The following is a 21,401-nucleotide window of genomic DNA, read 5'->3' on the forward strand; positions in this document are numbered from 1 at the left end:
CTTTTGTGCATAAGTCCCCTACTATTGAGGATAAATTGTGTCATCTAAACACAACTATTAAAACCTGGGTAAGCACTTAACATTTGAGAAAAAATTTATAAGACTTAATTCACCCCCTCTCTTGAGTCTGACCATAATACAAGGGGCAAGACCAACAATGTCAAACTTAGGAGTTTCACATTGTGTTCTTCTTTTCTTTTTATTTTCATTTATCTTTCTCAATCTCTTTTGCCATAAACTTCTTCCATTCCATCCACTCTCCTTACAAAAGTCTCTATCAATTTTCTTCTCACATGTCCAAAAACAATCTCAATTGCATCTAATGCAACTGATCATCAATAGCCACTTGGACTTATTTAATAATCTCGTTTCTAATTTTGTCTTCTCTTGTTTGATTTGGCATTCTCCATAACATCCTAATCTCAAGTAAACCTTTATTTTGCACATATCGGTTAACTGCCTAGCATTCCATATTCACAAAATAAAGTTGGTCTTCAATATATGATAAAACTTCATTTTTGGCTTTAAAAGATTTACAATCACATAAAATGTTGGAAACGCTTACCCATTTTAACCACTGTGCCCTGTATCTGTGAGTAACATCCTCAAAAATTTCTTCTTTTTTCAACAATTGATTTGAGATATCTGAACTGACTTTTTCTTGAAATAATTTGATCTTCAAGTCTCACCAAATCTATCATCCCCACTTCTGTTTTACTAAACTTACTTTCTATATATTCATTTTTTTAACTATTCAACTTGGAGCATTTGTATTATAAGATATCCCTCCACAATTTGAACTTATTATTCAAGTCTTCTTTTGCCTTATCCGCCAAAAAACTATCGTCTACAAATAACATACACCAAGGAACATTTTACTGGATGTACTTTGAGAGTTCATCCATAACTAGAACCAAGAGGTAATAGCTTAGAGTACACCTCTATTTTTGTTCATTTTCCCACTTAAATTATCTACTGTTCATTCAACGACCAAAATTTGCAATGCTATGTGCAGATGGCATCAAAACAACAACAACAACAACAACATATCCAGCCTTTATCCCACTATGTGGCATCACATTAATGAAATTTTTCCTTTGATTTTTCTTAGGAGAATATGTTCATAAAGGTTGACTCCATAAATACATCCCAACTTCATCCATATTTAAATTAGACTTCATGCATTTGACCCCTAGTGATTGATCAAGCTAGAAAAACAGGCACTCTAGGGAAAGTGCTGGTAATCAAACATCACTGCTCCTTATTTTCTGCACCTAATATCAATAAAATTAAGCCAGTATAAAGCAAGTCAAGTTCATTCTCAAATGTTAGCATTATAATCAATCTATCATAATAATAAATTAAAACTTTACCTATTTAGCCAAGCCAAATGAAGTTAAAATATCTTACTTTAACATTCAAGAGAGAAAAATTATGCCAAATATGTCCTCTAGAAAATGACTTCCTAATTAGTATTGGTGAAACAACCTCTGCAAGACGATCTTCACATATTCGCAAGAGTGCAATAGCCTTCAGACTTATGCGGGGGGACCTTTTGTTGTTGGCAAACCCAATAAGACAGTTGACACAATCCATAAAACAGTCCCCAACAACCTGATCGAAATGTTCCAAGATAACTGCAATTTTTATTTTTTTTTTTTTTGGGGGGGGGGGGGTATAGAATACAGTTAGCTGCAGTAGAAATGAAAAAAACAACACATCAGACAAAAACACTCTATGAGAAAGTGCTTGAATCTCACCTTGTTCTACATTTTCAAATGCGCCCTCAACGATTGGTTCCAATTCATCATCTGCAGCAGCAGTAAAAATCATGAAAACACTTCGCCAGCCTGACTTTATGCTTCCAACTTTAGATTTTATCATCTGCAATTATACCAAAAAACATGATCTAATACAAGTAATAAAAATAACCAACTTCCAGAAATCTGATGGCAAAACATACTTGAACAATGCAATCTACAATCAGCCTCCGTACAGTTTCACTTCGACTACTCCGCATAAGAACGACAAAGGGTTTCAGAATGTCATTCTGGAATGTGAAGTTGGCAAGCTCAGCACGCTCCAAGTACTTCATACCAAGTTGCCTCAGAGAATCTATGGCATACATGGCAATTTTTTCATCATGATGACTCCCAGCAAAAATAAAATGATTAGATAGGACAGACCATATTCTAGCCCATACCTGGAGAAAGTATTGCAGAACTTTAATATTAGAAACAGAAATGTGTTATCAGATTTCGTTAATAAAGATACATGTAGAGATGTTCCTATCCAAATGTAAATTTTTCAAAGATACAAGTTTCGATGACTCAAAACAAATAATATGTCAAACAAATGCATTAACAGTCACTTAACCAGAAACCTGGAAAGAGATATGTCATGCAGTGATCTAAACATGCATACATTGGCTGCAAGATGACCATGGTTTATGCTTGTTGATGTACATAAACATGATAGTTTCTCTGTCAGATATTAAACCATGGTTTATGCTTTTTGTTGACATAAATGTAGCAAAACTAAGCACATCAAAACAACACCTTTAAAGTTGCACCTCACAAAAATTTAGAGAAAGAACCAAAAATCTGAAAGAAAAGGCAAATTACAAGAAAAGGAGGCAAACATAAACAGAAGATCCAAATAAGAAGATAACCAATAATCAAGAAGATCACTTTATCTAGAAAGACAGGCAGGTAGGGGGTGGGGGGTGAGAAGCTGAGATTATATACAAATGCTTAGATGGAGATTAATCCAACTGGTAACAACATTTAATCAAAACATATGACTGACTGACAACTGTAAAACAATAGATATGAAAATAAACATTTTTAAATAACGGTTAGAGATTATATAGATTCAACATAAGCAAATAAATAGGACAAGTTTCTCAGCACAAAAAAGACAAATTTGATTATTACCTAAGATGAAAATTTTAGTCATTGTATTTTTTGTGAAACTTAAAAGTTCTATTGACTTTACCACATCTAATAATTCTTTTGCATTTGCATCTAAGTCTACTAGGCTCATTACAATTCAAAGGATGTTTGAGATAATAACGGCTCTTGAAAATTCTTAGGGTGAAGATAGCAACACATTCATCAGTCTTATGGACAATTCTATGAAACGCATTTTAAAGTAAAAACAGATAATAAAATATTTATTGAGAGGCAAGAGGATGAAATGAAGGGAGTTCATAGCAAAAGAGAGAGGAAGACCAAAGAAAAAATCTTGGTTGGAAACCCTTAAATGTAACATACAACATTATGGCCTTATAAAGGATGTAGCCATGAATAGAGATTGCTAAAGGTCTAAAATTCATGTAGCTGAACCCCCCAAGTGAGATTAAGGCTTGTAACTGTTGTTGCTATAATAGATTCAGATCATAGTTTGTCTAGACCCAACCTTCAGTTGACTATATACCACAGCTCCAATTTTTTTCAATATAATCATCATGCAGTAAATCAATGAGGTCCAAACTGACGTCTCTTTCCCCTTCAAGTTTACCTACTACAGTACCAGTGTAAATATGAACTCCACCAGACATAGGTAGCATTTTAACTGGTACACAAGAGTAGACACCTCACAGAAGATCAACATGTCTTGCTATCAAGAAAATTAATAGCTCATCAAATGAAGACAAAAGTGCCCTCAAACAGCAGGCAACAAAATGGACAGCTGGTCTGATTATCACATTTTAACATGAACCATAATCATAAGAATCAATACCTCAAGCAATCGTGAACAAATTAAACATAGTCCACAAGGATTATCGATCAAAATGCATACTCTTATTCCTCTAAAATTCTGGTCGATTATTTTTCTGAAGCCAACTTATGCCACACAACAAAGGCCGAAACTGCAGCTCTAGGGCTATATTCCAACAATTAGTAGTCTAATTGAATGAACAACATACACTTACAACAGCAAGCATCAAGCAAAAAAGAAATTGCATCCACGCTACAACTTGAAAATAAGTGGCTAACAAGATTACCATGCGTATACGAGCCATATTGAAATAGCTTATCTCAACCAGTTTCTGCAAGCTAAAGACACGAGCAGGAGTTTGTTTGAGTTCTTCAGCTGACACAGTACAGAGAGCGGTAAAAAACTCCACAACAGTTTCACTGGGCAATTTAACACTATTCATAAATACTTGATCAGCTGGTTTCCCAGACAACTCTCTCAGAGATTGAAGAATGGCATCCCTGGAAATTTGGTTCGATCCTTGCATGACAGTAGCAGCAATAGAAGGGGTAGATGTTATGTATTCAAGCCGAGAAATGCACTCCAGAACAGCATTCCATGTGTCTTGAAGAGCGTAAGTATCAGAATCACATAATGTGAGTAGAGTCCTCAATGCTTCTACATTTTTACTACGCATGTCCTTTGGTGCATGTAAGAAATTGAATCTGAAATATTTGAATACCAGGGTATTAAGTTAATGTCAAATGTTAGATATCATTTGATAATCATCAAAAGCTTCCACACCTTGTTCACAAGGACAATGACATGATAATGGTATGTTATTCTTTCAAAAAAGAAAGAAAACATGCACATGAGTTTAGTGCACAAAAGAAACAAAACATAATCATTGTTTAAAAGCACAAAAGAGAAGCAAATACAAAGAGACAACAAGAGAGAGAGAGAGAGAGAGAATAAGAATAAGAAGACAATAGAAAAGAGGAACTTTACCTAATTAGTGATGTCAAAAAAGCATATCGCATGGTATCCATTCCAAGAACATGGGTAATGTGTATCCCTGCCCTAAATCCTTCCATACAGAGAACAACTCTTGGCTTATTCTCTGCTTCACCCATAGTAACAGAAAAAGTAGCAAGCAAAGGCCAACCAACAGCTTCAACCATTGGCCTTACAAGTTCAATCTGATATGAAGTGTAAAAGACTCCTCTTTTCAATCCTTTACTCCTAATAATAGCCTGTGTTTCTTTAACAATTGCTTCACCCTCAGACTTTGCATCTGTTGATGACTTCCCCCTTGGGAGAGCCAGATTAAGAATACTGACAAGGCGACCTCTCTCTTCTACTTCTGGCTTCTGTCGCTTACTTTTACCAAGAGCAGCCAGGTCATCTTTCATTTTTATCTCTTCTTTGACAATAGAATCATAGATCTCCTCCAGGAGTCCCTTAGGAGCACACTCTTCAGGATCATTTGTGGCATTCATGTGTATAAAATCAGCCTTGGACATTTTAGGCCACACCATAGGGTTATGTGCATCAGTATTCAACATTATAACTGCATATGCAAGAACATATGCAGTATCTGCATTCTTAAACAATCCAGGATTATCTGCACAATAACTGGGACAGGAAATCAAATTATTAGTCAGCAACAGAAAGGGCTTAATCAAATTGACAATATGATAAATACAAATTAATGCCCCTATACCAAAATTTCACCAAAAATACTCCATATGTCTTTTCAGGAAAATTTATAAGCCAAAGCATCAAAAGGGATGCCACCTGATCACAAAGCATCCCAATTTCACCCAGCTCAACATTATCAATGAATTAGGAAAAGGTTTGATTTCTCTATTGCTAGGGCACAATACACTAGCACTAGCAGTGATCTTTAAATGGAGACAGCTCTATGCCTCCAGAGCTACGTTGTTTTCCATGTAAATAAATGGCAATTATGGTTCTTCTTCAACTTAAAGAAGAAAGGCAGCAGTTTGCAAAAGGGAAGCAAACAAAGAAGAGTCATGGATATAAAAAAGCCATTGATACAATATGAAGCAAAAAAAAAAAAAAAGGTAGTAAAGATATAAATGAGGTGACCTGCAACGTACATGGGCCTAGTCCTGTTATGATGCACATTGTAGAATCACATTGACAAGCTCAACTTTAAACTGTCTGCACAAGATGGTCAATGTGGTCTACAAAGTGCATTTTGTAACACAGAGAGAGAGTAAGCTTCATCCAAGTTACCAGATCTTGGTCTAAAGAAAAGAAAGCCAAAGTGCCAAGTGAACCATAGATGAAATATCAGAAAGTACACAGAAGCAAACAAGAACAGAAATGTGGTATCTGGGACACTGTCGGTTTGTACAATTATTCACATAGATCAACGCAAAAATAGTAGGTTCAATTGCAAGAGTGATACATTCATTTCACATAGGGATTTTTTTGTTTTCATTTGACAGGAAACATATTTCGACCAAAACTCAAGCCTCTTAATTGGGGAATGAAATCCACTCCATTGATCTATCCTCCAAGGGCAAGAGAAAATCAACAAAAAATGAGATTTTTGAATAGCCAAAGTTGTCTACTATCTTTGTTCATATATTTTACGTATTTAAAAGCATATAACTGACTCCATAGTTCATTCTAGATTAATTTTTTCACTCAGCTAATTTTATATTAATTTAGCAGTAAGGGATTTTCTTTCTACTCATCTAAAATCCAAAGCCCCTCTTCTCAATTGGCACTATATATGGCTTTTCATGTTTCATCCTCATAAAATAGAACACTAACAAGAGAGATAAAAAAGAATGCTTTGTATTCCCAAGTTTAACATTCTACAACAGAAAATTAGCATGCCTTAAAAATGGTTTTTGTAATGCAAAGTATTGATATGCCAGTGTTTTCTGGAACTTTGGCGTGCATATATATATATATATATATATATACACACACACACACACACACACACACAGTTACAAACAAACTTGAAGTATAGTCATATAAACCCACCGCTCTGCAAACTTCTCCATGATCCGATCTATCTTTTGTGCTTCTCCTGGAAGTCGGAATCCTTTAAGGAATTCGCGGATTGCAGAATCAAACTTCATCTCAGAGAAATTCATGGAATCTACATAAGCGTGCATGACAGCAAGGGCAAATTCCTCATGTTGGCCCAAGTAATCACCTATCATAGCCTGCAAGCCAAAAAGTTAGACAAATCCATTTCAATAGAACTAATTTTACTGACAAACCGCAATTCTACCTTGTCCAAATGGGGAGTATTCCTCAAAAATTGAGCAACTGAAGCAGGTGTGTTCTCCACCAAACGATTTGATATCAAATATTCTATACCCTTCCCTGATTTCCGGTTGAACTGTAACATATTTGGCACTAAAAGTCAGTCCCTCAGGAAAGGGGTAATGCTCAGCACAACAAGAAGTCATACCGGGCAAGCATAAGAAAATGAGGAACAATCATCCTATATATGTGAAAAAAACTGAAGCCTTTTCTTTGGTATCACTCATAGATCATGAACAATGGTATCAGAATTTTATCAATTACCTCAGATACAGCAGCTTCCACTGTAGATTTATGAGCCTTCACTTTCTCAAAGTTATTTGACAAGTCCTCCCTGATTTTAGTTTCATCTTCTCTAGTGGAAATTTCTCCTTCAGAAGATTCTTTGCCTCTACTCTGTTTTTCCAATTCTTTTCGCATCTTCTCCCAGTCAACCAATGATTTTAGCACATTCACAAGACACTAGAAAAATCAAGGAAGAGAGGTCAACAGTAATTTCTTAATAAGGGCCACGAGTACAAGGGTGACAAAGTCATTGGCAGCTGGAGCAATCAAGGTCAACAAATAAACTTACCTGAAGTGAAGAACCTTTAATAGATCCCATTTGGGAAGCAGTAACTGAGTTGGGATCCATATTTTGTATCCCTTGGGCTATTTTCGATAGAGTGTTAACCTGAACAAGATGAAAGAAGGCTACGGAAATAAAAAAAAAAAAAGGGAATAGTAAAGATAAACTAAAGGCAATTAAAACTAAGTCAGATTTACCATGCGTTCAAACAAGTTAGGGGCCTCAAGATCACAATCATAATTCACATACAAGTCAACAAGCATTTGGGGATCTCTGCAGACCTTCTCTAGCATTCTGCAAAATAATTTTGATTATAAGATCATGAGAAGAAGCCCAAATTAGACCTGGAAAGCTTAAGAAGGACTAGAAATTGTCACAAGCATTAGCTAACTAAGACAGCTTTTAGTCATTTTTTAAATGAGAATATAAATACAACATAGGGCTCCCTGGACCATGAGGCTTGCTTGCCTTGCAAGTGTTGGGAGAAGGTCATTTTTGTATGCAGTCTTACCATTGCTTTGCAAAGAAGCTGTTCTATGGCCTTTTAGTCATAAAGGAGCAACCTTACAATTGCTACCTAGGAGAGTATAAATACACCATCATGATCAACTGCACCTTATCTAACCAAGTTAGGGTCGGTGGCAAGACATTCATAATGTCAATTGACTTCTAGAAGTTACAATGACAATACAAATCCGAACAAAAGAACAATGTCGCAAAATTTTACAGTGGATGCCCCTCAAGGAGAATATAAATACAATGTCATAATAAATTTCAAATACAAATCATACCTAAGAACACTCAATTTCTGATTGAGGGGAAATTCTGAGCCATCCAGCGACCGTAGAACAATCAATGGAAAGAAAATGCCAATTTCACCCTGAAATTTATAAAATATGCAGCATGTAGGAAAGATGAAGGATTAACAACTCCCCAGCCCCCCTCCCCCCCATACACACAAACAAGAAAGACAAGAAGGAGGAGAAAAGAAGAGGGAGGAAGAGAAAGAGATCCCAAACAGTAGAGAAGTGAGCTGAAAGCATTACGTACTTTAAGACTTTCCCTAAATCTCAATAAAAGCACAGCAAAGATTCCAGTTGCATACTGCCAAGGAAAGATCAAAAATCATCACCATCAAGATCCTTAAAGCAGATCTTGGCAACATTAAAAGTAAAAAGAAAGGACACAAATGGGCAACTAAACCTGGAATATTGCAGGTGATTGAGAAACTGCCGCCCGCAACAATGCATATGAAAGGTAAGCTTTAACTGAGTCGATAAAATTGAAGTTCTTAGTGAATGATTGGCTAACCCCTTCCAACAAACCCTGCAAATATAATAGCTTGAAGCACACCTTAAAGCTTGTAGAACTCAAACAACATTATAAAGCTAAAAGTCAAGATACATGAGACACCAGAATAGCGAGTTCAAAACCTGTACTGAAGATAATGGGACAGATTTTCAAAGAGCTTTTAATGATTATACAAGCAGGTCCAGCAATAAGTAGAACTTAACAGGTTCCAAGCAAGGGCAGGGGAAGGTTAACCCTGCCATGCCTTGCCACCAACCTATCATGCCTCACAAAAAAGTGGGCCTCATGCACAAGGGACACCCCTTTTTTTGTTAATTAGAAGAAAAAAAAAAACTGAAAACCAAGGCTCATTAACTGTGCTAGGAGAAAATGATAAATCCCTTGGCAGACCACCAATTGGTATGCATGATCTGAAATATACTCATTTTCATACCAAAACGATGAATTGAACGATCACAATGTTCTTTCATATCTATTATCTTAAATGGTCTCTTAAAAAGCAAATAAAGACTTATAACAAACAACATCTGTAGATGATAGAAGGGATTTGACTTGAACAAATGAAAAAAGAAATTTGACACCATGTTCCAAACAAATATGTTCTTTTATATTTAATTTCAACAAATAATAGACTAGATTGTACTATTTTGCTGTATATCTAAATGCCAAAAAGGTAAATAGCCCAAAAATATCTTAGATAGTAATATCTACAAGTCTAACCTATTGTACAACATTCTACAACAAATGACATTTCACATTCTTATTCCTGCTCCAGTTGCTAGTTTGATTCATTTTCCCAGTATACAGGGCTCGTGTCATCTCAACCTTTTTAAAAAATCAACAGTCTAGATATGGTTTAAGATCAATGTTCAGGTGTAAACCCACCAATCAAATTGATAAAATATCATCATACAAATTATTTAACTACATGTTATGGATTTATAAACCAAAAAATTATGTCTACATGGATATTTGATATGGCCCAAGCAGAAAAAGAAGCCATACCACCAAAAGCAAGAAACTGGAGATTTGCATACGGAGTTCAATTCAGCCTGAAAATACCAATCATTCTGATGCTATAAAAAGATATTGATCAGTCTAAGGACTTACCTGCAGAAGTTCAAGAGACAAAATACGTGTCTTGGTTGTAACTTCATCATTGTCTTCCTTCATACCCATCTGCAGATTTTTATCTAAAAATCAGAGTTCCATCTAGAAAGTTCAAAACTCAAATTACCAGAAGATACTGAGGACAAACCTTGCAAAGGGTGCGGAAAAGAAGTAAACCATCCCGCTGGGCAATGTTCATGCTGTCTAGGTCAATCCCTCTGCAGGTGAAGATGATTTATAATTCCAAGGAACCCAAACAATGAGAATATATATCTATTACAATTCATTCTGGCTACAAATTGAGTTGACACGTAATATATAACAACATATTGTCATATTCTCAGCTACCTTGCCTTTTCAGCAAAAAAAAAAAGAAGCGTATTTCTCAGCTAAGCATTTCTACCTGGTTATCTTGTCACCATCTTCAAGATGAACAGCTTTGTCAAGAACAGCTTCTAAACCCTGTAGGCATATAACAGTGCCATGTAAAATAAAATGAAATGGCATAACAAGCATAACGTAATCAAAGGCGAAGGCCTTGCTTGCCGAGGCACTAAGGCCCCTCAAGGCTCCATGGAAGCACCTTGTCTACCTCTCCTAGAGGTGGCTCCAATCAGGTTAGTGCCCCAAATGAGGCAACAAGGGATGAAGGCGCTTGCCAGACGTAAAAAGTAAAGAAAAGGTAAAGAAGAATTGGCACTAAAAATCAAAAGAGGCACTTACAAGAAGAAAACAAAGACGAAAATTGAAACAAAATGGTAAAGAAAGAAGATCACTATGGAGTTGTTGCTATTGCTCGTGCGATCTCCATAAGTTGCTTTCTCAAGTTCTTCTCTCTTCTCTCTTCTTGTGTAGCTGGGAAAGTTACCATGACATAGATCACAAGAAGGCAAGTTGAAGAAGAGTTATCAAAGGTTGGCCAGAGCTCTCACACGCCAAGGGGTTCTGATGAGTGGAGTCACTCACTGATGAACCCATAACACGTGAACAGCACATATTAACCTTCCAGGTTGCTACTCTGATGGCCATCCCTCCCTCATTCTCCCTCTAGTCTAGTATTTGTCATTTGTGGCTTAGTTTTGCAACTGACACCCAATCTTTATGTTTCTTTTTCTCTGAAATTCCAGCGTGTTGCTCTCTTTGGAGTTATAATTGAGCTATTGATTGCTATTATATTACACGATCAGGTTACTTTCCGTTTCTTCTTTATTTGAATTATAATAATTACATTTTTTTAGTATTGTTATCATTACTACAACAAATGGCTTCGGAATGTGCTACATTAAGTGGAAGTGGGAAAAAGATCCAATTTGGAAATATAATTTTTTGCAAGATCCCAAACATGTTTGTTTAAACATTATCCATTTTTTTGAAAGATTCTAAAGTTATATGCTTGAACACTATTAAAAGGATCTGTACTTGAGAGTATTTTATAAGTCTTATATACATTTATGACAATCTTTTCATGTTAAGTATATTTATTAGGGTGTGTTTGATTGGGGGCGGAAAGTGGGGCAGAAATCCAATTCCATGGAATTCCAATTCTCACCCCACCCCCTAAGAATTTCAATTCCTTGATTTCAAGGAAAATCTTCACTTTTTGACTAAGATGGAATTCGAATTCCATGGGAAAATAAAACTGTTTGATGGAATTTCCTAGAATTTGGATGGAAAATGAATTCCACTCCCATTTTCCACCCCTATCAAACGCACCCTTAATGTTTTGTCAATTTAAGTGCCTTGCTTCACATGGGCAAGCACTTTTTTGGGCACCTAGTGCCTCAAGCAATATGATGTCGTAGTGGCTTAAGGGCACCTTTGGCCTCTGACTACCTTGAGGCATACAAACAAACGCAGTCAACACATACAAGCTTGCCACACACACACAGACAGCTAAAACTTGGCATCAGACAAGTTAGTTGCAAGAGACTTCGTCTGAGTGGATGTTCTTGGGATGTAGATGAGGAAGAGAAGCACCTTAATATCAGCACCCCCGGCAAGATTCTGAAGTTCCTCAACAGATGCAATAGAAGCATCTTTGACTTGATTTACAGAAAGGGCATCTCCCAAAGTCATCCCTTCATTGTTTTGGTCTTCTGAAGCATCCTCAAGTTTTGAGTTTGAACTGTGTTCTGAAGCAGCTTCTCTATGTGTGACAGAGCTAGATGTGCTAGTAACCTGAACATCCTGGTGACATTATAAGCATTCTAGAATCAGTGGGCCAATCTATACTGTTTTCATCTTTTCAGTATTTATACAGAAAAGTGTTCAAGACAGTTTGTAATTTCATACCGGATCACTTTCCATTCGCCTGAAGACGATGCTGATCATTTGGGTCAACATTGCCTTTGATGTTGCTTGGTTTATGGGACTCTTGCTAAGAATACAAACTAGGGTCAATCAGTTTTGATAGAAAGGTGATAATAAACTCTTATTAGAAGAAAAATTTTGAACACCTCCCCACCTGTTAAGAGCAATATTATAGCATACTCTGAGTACTCCTAACAATGGTTCACCATGAACTGCATATCGAAAAGTTGAACAGGCTTAAATCTTCATTCAGAATTATGTGCATATAGAAACCATTCTTCTAAATTTAGTAACACTACTAGCAGAAATAATTACATGACAGTTTGATGGAAAAAGAAAATAAAATTGGACTATTTTGCTATCTTGGATTCATCATTCATAAGGAAAAGTAAAGACATTGGACTGCAATCTAATACCATGGCTCTTCTACTTTTCAGAGCTCACCCCAAGAAAATTTAGAGATACCAGGCAATACACATGGAAACACACTGAACTGCAGTTTGTATTTGTAAGTTCAATAAAATTTGATAATCCACATAAGTTTTCCTAATTTAATTTCCAAAAGTTTTAGAATCTGTTGTCATAGAATTTGGACTTTGAGTACTATTATGCTCTCAGTTAGAATGGTTTTAGAAGGTTCCCTTATCCATGTAAAACCTTTGGATGTCAAGATAGATCAATCTTAGAAGATACTTGAAAGATCTCACGCTATCCCCTCCCTCTCAATTATTTATGTCTGAAGTGCTTCTTAAGATAACACGATTCCCAAGTGGAATCACAAGAATGTATGCATAAGACAGCCACAAGGCCGAGTATTAGCATCATAAGGAGTATTGTGCAATTCCATAAAGGATGGCATGGGATACACAACAGATGGGCTTGAATAAGAGTATCAGGTGGCACATGTCCATGTGTCAGATCTTAAACATTTAATTTTAGAATATTGAAGTGCATATCCAGTTGGGTACTGGTGCATGGATGTGAAGAGTTGAACAAAATGTGCCGAGTATACAATTTTAAAGTATGATAATGCCCCATTCAGAAATGTATTTGAAATTAAACTATCTTAAAATGAAGAAGAGATTTTGATTTCTTATCCATTAACATGAAATATTAGCTTCATTTTTTTCAAATGTTGTTAAAATTACATGATCCAAATTTCTAATTTTGTGCATGCTTTGGATATATATCCCATATACCCTTATCCTTTTTATATTCTGTGGACACGGTGCAAACAGGGGAATAGAAGAGTCCATGTAAGACACGCTGGGATGAAGATCAAAGGAGAATAAATGTTAATGTGAAAACACAATCAAAAGTCTATGTAAATGTACCACCCAAAAGGGAAAAGAGTAAGACTATTGTTTGGAGATAGTTGAAAAGGTTTCCAAATTCCAAGGAATAGGACTTCCCTTGTCCCGCATGGAGTAGAGAGGTTATAGATTATACCCTATTGCAATGGGGTTAAGGTGCTTCCACCTAAGAAGCATAGGTGCGGATTATGGGTGTGAAAAGGATACAAAAATAGATGCATGATACAACAAGTTTAAAAAAGAAAGACATGAGTATATAAATACACAAATATAACTCTTTGCTTATGAGTAGAGTTGATGTGGAGCCACATCATAAATTTTAATTATTCTAATTTTAAAATTTTTCAAAGTAAATCTTATTTTATAGGACTTATCCAGTAAGATAATCAAATAGATACAATTAACTAATAAGATAATCAATCCCATACACTTATCCAACAAGATAAACAATTAAATTAGATTTACTTATAAAATATTAAAATTAGAATAATTAAAATTTATGATGTGGGTTCTGCATCAACCCCCTCCACCTGTGAAGAACTCATCCTCTACTAGAATTGTCTGTATACACTGATTACACTGAATGGTAATACTGATAAAGATCAGCAACAGTAAAAGTTTTAGAAATTCCGAGACTTTCTAGGATATCCACCATGTATGCATTGTCATTTACCCTTTTATGATTCTTGTATGGACCATACTTCTTGGGTTGTAATTTGCTAAAAGTCCCTACTGGAAAGTTTTCCATACAGAAGAAAACCACAAAATGTCTCCTTGGAAAACTTTGGCTCTCCTACACTTGCCAGCTGCCTCAACCTGATCGTCAAAATTTTCTGCTCCAATGCTAAAACAGGCATTTTATGAAGGTGAATCAAATCTAGTTTGTGATTGGGGCTCTTGGGGCAAAACAGAAAGAACAGGGATCTCCAACAGCACTATGTTTGGAAACCATATGTATGAACTCAACTCAAGCTAGTGCAAAGTCCCACTGTTTCAGTTTGTAAACAACTAAACACAAAGGTTACGAATCAGGTTGGCCAAGGTTCAGTTTAGTGCTACAATTTGCCCATCTGATTGCAGGTGCATGGTGCTACCATATTTTAAAGAACAATCAAGAAGCTTCCAAATTGTCATCCAAAAGTAACTAAGAAATCTACTATCCCTGACAGAGGTAATGGATTTAGCATCCCCATGCAATCTCACAATATCTTTAAAGAACAGCTTGGCTATGTGTGATGCATCAAAGGGCTTCCCTGCAAGGGATAAAATGTGTCACCTGGATGGTATTTTGACAATGAGGTTAATGCGTGTTAGTCCATGGTGGTTCTCCTCCTGGCCCTTCCACCAGCTACAAGGGGTAGAGGCAAGGAGAGACCACCTATCTCCTTTGACAAATAAAGCAAGGCAGTATGAACAGGATTTGAGGTGTGTGAATGCAAAAGCACACTGGTAGATGTATCACATCTACTTCTTTCTTCCAACAATATTATTATTTCTAGTGAGCATGTAAGCAACTAAGGTTAGTTCAAATGTGTGGACTTGCTTTTATAGTTTCATGATTAAGGTAAATATGGGTAAAAGTGAATCGAATCCTGGATGGTGAAGTTCAAGATAATAGGGGTATGGATGCCACAATCAATGGGTTACATTTTTTAATTCTTTTTCTCCATTTTTGTTTGGGTGAGGGAGGGGGAGGGGGGAGGGCGTACTACTATACAAAATTGGGACTAACCTTAAGACAGGATGAGTTTGAACCACATGGATAGATTCCCAATAAAATCTTTTAATATTCCAACCAGTGGAAAAATTTAGATCAAAAGACTTGGTTAATGACAGTGCCACCTAAGATATTCATGAGATACTTACAAGAGAAGACCAAGAGTCCTTGCAAAATAAAAGACTGACAACAGGTTTAAGAAGAATAACAGCTGTACATCAGAAAATGGTAGACGCCCTATTTAGCCATTTTAGACATAACCATGATCAAGATGACAAAGAAAACAGAACAAATCAAAGATTCAGTTCAGAATGCTAGGTAAAGCACAAGGACTACCGTTGTAACAAACCTGTGAACTTGGTGGAAGCTACAGCCGTAAGAAGCACCTTCAACACTTGCAAAACAGTACTGCATGCCATATAACCTAAGAAGTTACATAAGGAAAACCTAGATATGTACTTATTAAAAAATAGGAAGCCCTAGACCATCAAAAAGAGGAAATGTGAGACATGTTAACTAGCAAATATTTTCAGGCAGGCAGAGGCACAAACCTATCCGGTGATGAATTATCCACACAACTACAGACCATGTTCAAAATGTCCGTAAATAGCGGCGCATTTCTACCACCATCTAGACCAGGATCACCCTCTAAATGATCATATGCTATCAGTTTCTGTGTTCATAGAATTTGATTAGCATAAGTTAGAAAAACCGTGAACTTGATACACGCATTGTAAGTACCAAAACATTGTTGGTGCAGAATTTCATCCCAGTAAAGTTTGGAAATTCTACAAAAACACCAATTTTCATCATGCCAAAAGTAAGGATAAAAAAGCCGTTAACTCACAGACATAACTTCTCAAATTCAAGTAACAACTATCAACATAAGCACATACATGCAGACAATCCAATGCAAGCTCAAAGACTTTTGAATTCTTGGTATCAAATGCAAGTCGGAGTGGATTTAAAACAAGATCAGCCTGATCTCCTTCCAAAGAATGTCCAGCATTTGCTAAGGCAGTTGCAATAGTTTCCCTTCCTCCTGTCGGCTTGTTAGTCTGTTCCACCTCATCACCATTCTGATCTGAATCCACTCCACTCTTTGTAACTCCAGCATCAGTTCCAGGCAAACTACAGGAACAGTGAACATAAGAAATGGAAAGTGTATCTGATTAGAGATGGCTTCAGGAAACAACTATAAAACTAGCATCAATCAACTTATGCATACAGTTAGAGCAAATCTAAGGCAGTTGATTGACTCCATCTGAACATGAATCTGATCAGATGCAACAATATAAGAATTATATTTTATAACAATACATGAAGTGCAGAGAGCACAACTCCCACTAACCAACAATAATGCATTCAAAAAAATAGAAAAGAACACACATAGGGATATGGACGACAGAAATCATAATATTCCCGAGTCATACCAGCCAAGATATTCTAACAGATGCTCCAAACAGAAGGGGAAGGAGGGATTGATTGTGGATAGTGTTTTGCACAAAGAGATAAAATGTGGCAAATTGTGAAATTTGTACATGGGGGTTCACCTCTGTTCTCCGGTCAAAGTTGGCACTTGAATTGCCTCGCTGGAAACAGATTGCTGGTTGACCTCTTTTGTACTATCTGAATGCACATGGGGGAAAAAACATGAAAGAAAGATAGGCAGTAAGTTCAAAATATAATCCTCTAAAAGAATGAAAAATGTTAAACTTTTCAAAAGCCTCATGCACCACAGCTTGGAAGCTTCATTTCAGAACAGATAGGACATAAATAGATTGACTACTCCAATAATAACCACCATATACAACCAAATGTCCAACCCCCTCAAGATGGCCCACATCCTCCTCTATGTTTAATCAGTGCAAGAATATCCAAACAATAAAAATCCTTAAAAAAGCATTTAAAGAAGGGAAGGACAGGGATCATATGACTCTAATAGTCTAATTAAATTAAGCTTCACAAAACTCAACATCCAAGGCAAATATGGAGTAAATATCTCTCATCTAATATGGAGGATAGATACAGATATAGAATAGACCAATATGACAAATTCTTAAAATCCAGGGCACTAATATGTTAGTATAAATGTATGTCACTGATACATGTATGCCATTCAAATTGATAAGCAATTTCATAACACAGTTGTTATCACTAGGCTTCACTGGTTTAGATTTCTTTAAAAGAAATTAAGCCTCACAACACTTACTCACTCACGGATTTAAACTTAAGAACAGAATTAATGAAATCAACAGAAACAATTGAACAGAACAGTAAAAGAAACGCAAACCACACAATAGAAACAGATCTTTATCCTGGTTCAGATTATCCAATATGGATAACCCTACATCCAGCCTTCAAACACCCGAGAGCAGTCTTGATTTATCCAGAAATCGATCAGTACAGCAGTCCCTCCTTAGCCAAGTACATACACTCTATTGTCTCCCAAGATTACAAAGCGCTATCGATTATCTAGCCTTTCCTCTCAGAAAATACACATGCACACGACAGAATTTCATACCCATAAATGCCTCCCTTTGCCTTCTATTTATAATAGAAGGCGGATATCCCAATGAAGACTTTAGATAATTACAGTTTAACCCCATAACTTTCACTAATTTCACATGGGATACAATTTCCTATCTAAATCTTCAATAGTCACTTATGTGAACTGCCTTCACTGATGTTCTAGGACTGACTTTATCCTATACTCGAGACAACAACATAGCACAATCTTTTGCCCCAATCAGTTCATCTTAAAATGAAAATACTAAATAGGACAGGTTAAGGTTATATTATGTAAAAATGAATTTGGAGCAGATTCGGCTGTCTTATCCCAATTGTTCTTCTCTGTCATATTTCTATGGTACAAAAATGATGCCACATCTCAATTTTAATATTAATAAGATAATTGATATCCAAAAGTATCTATTATGCATTTATAAAACTAATTATTTTTCAAATTATGGATGCGTTTAAAGCAAGCAGATGCTATCCATAATTATTCAAGAAGTAACCAGTATAAATACAATGCAGGTAACTTCCTGCTACCATTAGCAATTTTTCACAGCTTACTAGTAATTAAGAAGCATCCATGCTTCACATCTTAGTAGTAATTTTTCATCTGTAACATTAAAAACATCATCTCCTCCAAGAGCTATAAGTCATTTTTTCAGAGTTAAAGTGTAACCACCACCCTAACCTGGAGTCATTAAGGTGACCTTTCTAAGAAGGTAAACTCAATTCTCCTCTCGACCCACATAGAGGTGAGTTCATGGCCCTATTGTTGCTCTCTATCTTAGTCCAGGTCATGTCCCTAGGTCCTTTACAAATAGTACTTTTTAAGGATAACTATTCTCCTTGTTCGGAATATTGTGTGCTTCAAGACATCCAGGGACAGTGATTGCAGATTGATTGGTCTCTGAAGAATCAAGACAACTGGAGCGAGCGGACTGACAGCGACCAGGGGCATTCTTTCTCACTCGCCTCCCTCTCCTTCACTCACAGAATTGCACTTAATCATGGATCAGATATGTGTTTTGTCCTTTCACACTTTAGGGATCAGAGACAGTGCCCCATATTTCTTTGATTTTGGGTTTGTTTTTGCTAACTGATTGAGGGCTTTTGCTTTTGCTGATAGGATTCTGGCTTTGAAATAGCTATATTTCTCAGATGGTTTTCTGGAATCGGTTTAGGGCTTTTGATGTGGCTTGATTTTTTGATGGGTTTTGGAATAAATTTAGCACTCCATATTATCTGCTGCTTAGTTCAATGTTTGCTGATTCCTTTTTATTCAGACTATGCTCTCTGTTTGGGGAGTACGTTTTAGGGCTTTCTGGTGTTCTTGCTTTTGTTGTACAATATCAGCTGTACTTGTTTTGGGGTCTTAGCTTTATTGATAAATTCTCACCATCTTTAAAAAAAACAAAACAAAACAAAACTTGCGTTTAATCTTTATAAAATGGTTAATGAACAGCTAGAATTACTGAATTTAGAACCCTTTTTTATTGTTACTACAGTATACATCCAAAATTACTTAATTTAGAGTTTTTGTGTTTCATTGGTTTCTTTGTAATATATGCACTTCCAATAAAATTGATGGACTGCCTTTCTGGTTGAATGGTGGCCTGGTGGGGCTGGGTTTGCTTTAAGTTTGTCAAGTTTATATGGAGTTTGGGTTTTGCTGTGTATCGTGCAGTTTGTATTAAGCAGCTTAGCTTAAACCATTTCAAGCAATGGGAAATGAATTAAATGGGACTCAGAGGAATGTATACCATCAGGTGCTGTACCTAAATCTAATATTATGGAGGAAATAGCCAATAACCCCGGCCAGCATACTAACAATGCCATAAAGTACAGGAAATGCCAGATTATATTGCATACGTCTCCATTAAATATAAATCTCTATTCATCATTTTTAACTTTAAACTTGTAAAGACTCATCAAAATCTGGAAGGAAAACCTGTAAACAATGGATAACAGAGAAGGGAGAGAGCTAGAAAGGCCTGTACATGACATAATTCACAATTTTTCATATAGAAAGGAAGAGCAGGAGACCAAAACATTCATAGTTCAAAGTGAAGGAACTCTTTAAGTGCAATCAAGACAAAAGTCCAATAAAGAGATTATAGTCTTAAGTCTCACAAGTTTCACATGTTTTACGAGAGTGTCAAGCAAAGAAATGAAGTGCTAACAAACCTAATGCAGCTAAAATTAGATTTGATGTGTTGGAAGTAAACCAAGAAGACATGAGCTATGATTTCACGAGAATATAGATATAGCTAAAATAAAATTAAAGGAAATCTACTCCGATGATTTGTGTAACTTAAACTGAGATAAGAAGAATGACATGCGGTTTGACTGAAGATGGTGTACAGAAAAATAAAATAGCATCCCTAGCTTAAAAAAACTAGAAGAACCTCCTAGTTTAATTGGTTGGAAAAACAGCCTCTTCGGTTGGCTTGGGTTCTAAGAACTATTGCATACTTATCTTTTCTGTGCATTCAGACATCGAGTCCATTAACACTGCCTTTTTTTATCTTTTCGGATTTAATTGTCCAAATAAAAAAGGAGCAGTTTTGAGATACTGAAGTCGGGAAATGAAAATGCAAATCCACGGTATTCTGCGTGGAGAAATATTAAACTTCATTGCGTAAGACATGAAATTTTCAATCAGATCTGGGAAAGAGAGAGAGGGGGGAACGAACCTAGATAGTTCTGAATGGCAGTCTGGAGAGCAGCGTACTTCTTACCGGAACACTCCTTGAGCATCGATTCGAACGCTCGAGTAACGAAACCACCCGCAGCACCCCCAGCCATTATCGTTTTCTTCTTGCAGAAAAGATCTAACGTAATTCAGCTTATCAGAAACCAAATGAAATCCCCACGCCCTAGCTCTCTTTCTTATTACCTGAAGTCGAGTAAAAACAGACGGACTCGTTTCAATGATGTGATCAGAGACAAAGCAACGAATGTATCGACGCGATTACAGGAGATCTGAAGTCTAGACAATTGTCCGTGATTATGAATTCCATCGATCAACGATCAATCTCGCGCTGTGCCACCGAAGGCTTGTGTGCAAGAGATAGATGATAAGGGAAGGGGCGAGAGATGTAGATGTACCTTCTTCGGAGGCGGAGGAAGAGTAAATTGACGGAATTACGGTGGCGGTGGTGAGTGGAGCTGAGAATTTCAGAGATCTGGGAACGGAAGGGGAAGGGAGACCATTTTGGAACTAGGCAGTGTATGTAGTACTTCTAAAAGTCTAAAATGCACCGGGTTCGGGTTGGTTATATTTTGCCCCAGTTTTTATATTGTTTGTTAAATAAATATAAGGTTAGGTACCGTTTGTTAAAAAAAAATAATTAAAATAAGATTATAATAATTTTTAGTCAAGATATAAAATAATTAAAATATATTTAAAAATATTTAAATATTTTTATTAAAAATTTTAAAATATACTAAAGGACACGAGCATTTTTTTTTTTATCTATACAAACCAATATATGCTTATTTTGAGGAAAAATAAATAAATATATTTAAAAAATTTAAA

General features: G+C 36.2%; 1 protein-coding gene across 3 annotated transcripts in view; it reads right to left on the reverse strand.

Moving 5' to 3' along the window:
- The window catches only part of LOC127794922 (brefeldin A-inhibited guanine nucleotide-exchange protein 5), a 34,455-nt gene extending 13,329 nt beyond the window's left edge, over positions 1-21,126 (reverse strand). The window contains exons 1-25 of one of the 3 annotated variants that reach the window (XM_052326229.1): positions 20,972-21,126; positions 20,557-20,759; positions 16,900-16,975; positions 16,243-16,477; positions 15,898-16,019; positions 15,696-15,754; positions 12,471-12,528; positions 12,299-12,383; positions 11,984-12,193; positions 10,410-10,468; positions 10,155-10,224; positions 10,007-10,075; positions 8,789-8,911; positions 8,636-8,689; positions 8,377-8,465; positions 7,783-7,879; positions 7,592-7,690; positions 7,282-7,479; positions 6,983-7,093; positions 6,730-6,914; positions 4,711-5,337; positions 4,010-4,427; positions 1,964-2,203; positions 1,761-1,884; positions 1,489-1,637 (exon numbers count right to left, since the gene is read on the reverse strand). In XM_052326229.1, coding sequence (XP_052182189.1) covers positions 1,489-1,637; positions 1,761-1,884; positions 1,964-2,203; positions 4,010-4,427; positions 4,711-5,337; positions 6,730-6,914; positions 6,983-7,093; positions 7,282-7,479; positions 7,592-7,690; positions 7,783-7,879; positions 8,377-8,465; positions 8,636-8,689; positions 8,789-8,911; positions 10,007-10,075; positions 10,155-10,224; positions 10,410-10,468; positions 11,984-12,193; positions 12,299-12,383; positions 12,471-12,528; positions 15,696-15,754; positions 15,898-16,019; positions 16,243-16,477; positions 16,900-16,975; positions 20,557-20,668 — 3,669 coding nt within the window. In that variant the 5' untranslated portion in view covers positions 20,669-20,759; positions 20,972-21,126. Of the gene's footprint in view, positions 1-1,488; positions 1,638-1,760; positions 1,885-1,963; positions 2,204-4,009; positions 4,428-4,710; positions 5,338-6,729; positions 6,915-6,982; positions 7,094-7,281; positions 7,480-7,591; positions 7,691-7,782; positions 7,880-8,376; positions 8,466-8,635; positions 8,690-8,788; positions 8,912-10,006; positions 10,076-10,154; positions 10,225-10,409; positions 10,469-11,983; positions 12,194-12,298; positions 12,384-12,470; positions 12,529-15,695; positions 15,755-15,897; positions 16,020-16,242; positions 16,478-16,899; positions 16,976-20,556 lie in introns of all 3 variants that reach the window. The other 2 variants (XM_052326228.1, XM_052326230.1) reach the window with 2 other exon arrangements.
- Positions 21,127-21,401: the final 275 nt, after the last annotated feature.

Source organism: Diospyros lotus, chromosome 2, assembly GCF_014633365.1.
Source record: "Diospyros lotus cultivar Yz01 chromosome 2, ASM1463336v1, whole genome shotgun sequence".
NCBI lineage: Eukaryota > Viridiplantae > Streptophyta > Magnoliopsida > Ericales > Ebenaceae > Diospyros > Diospyros lotus.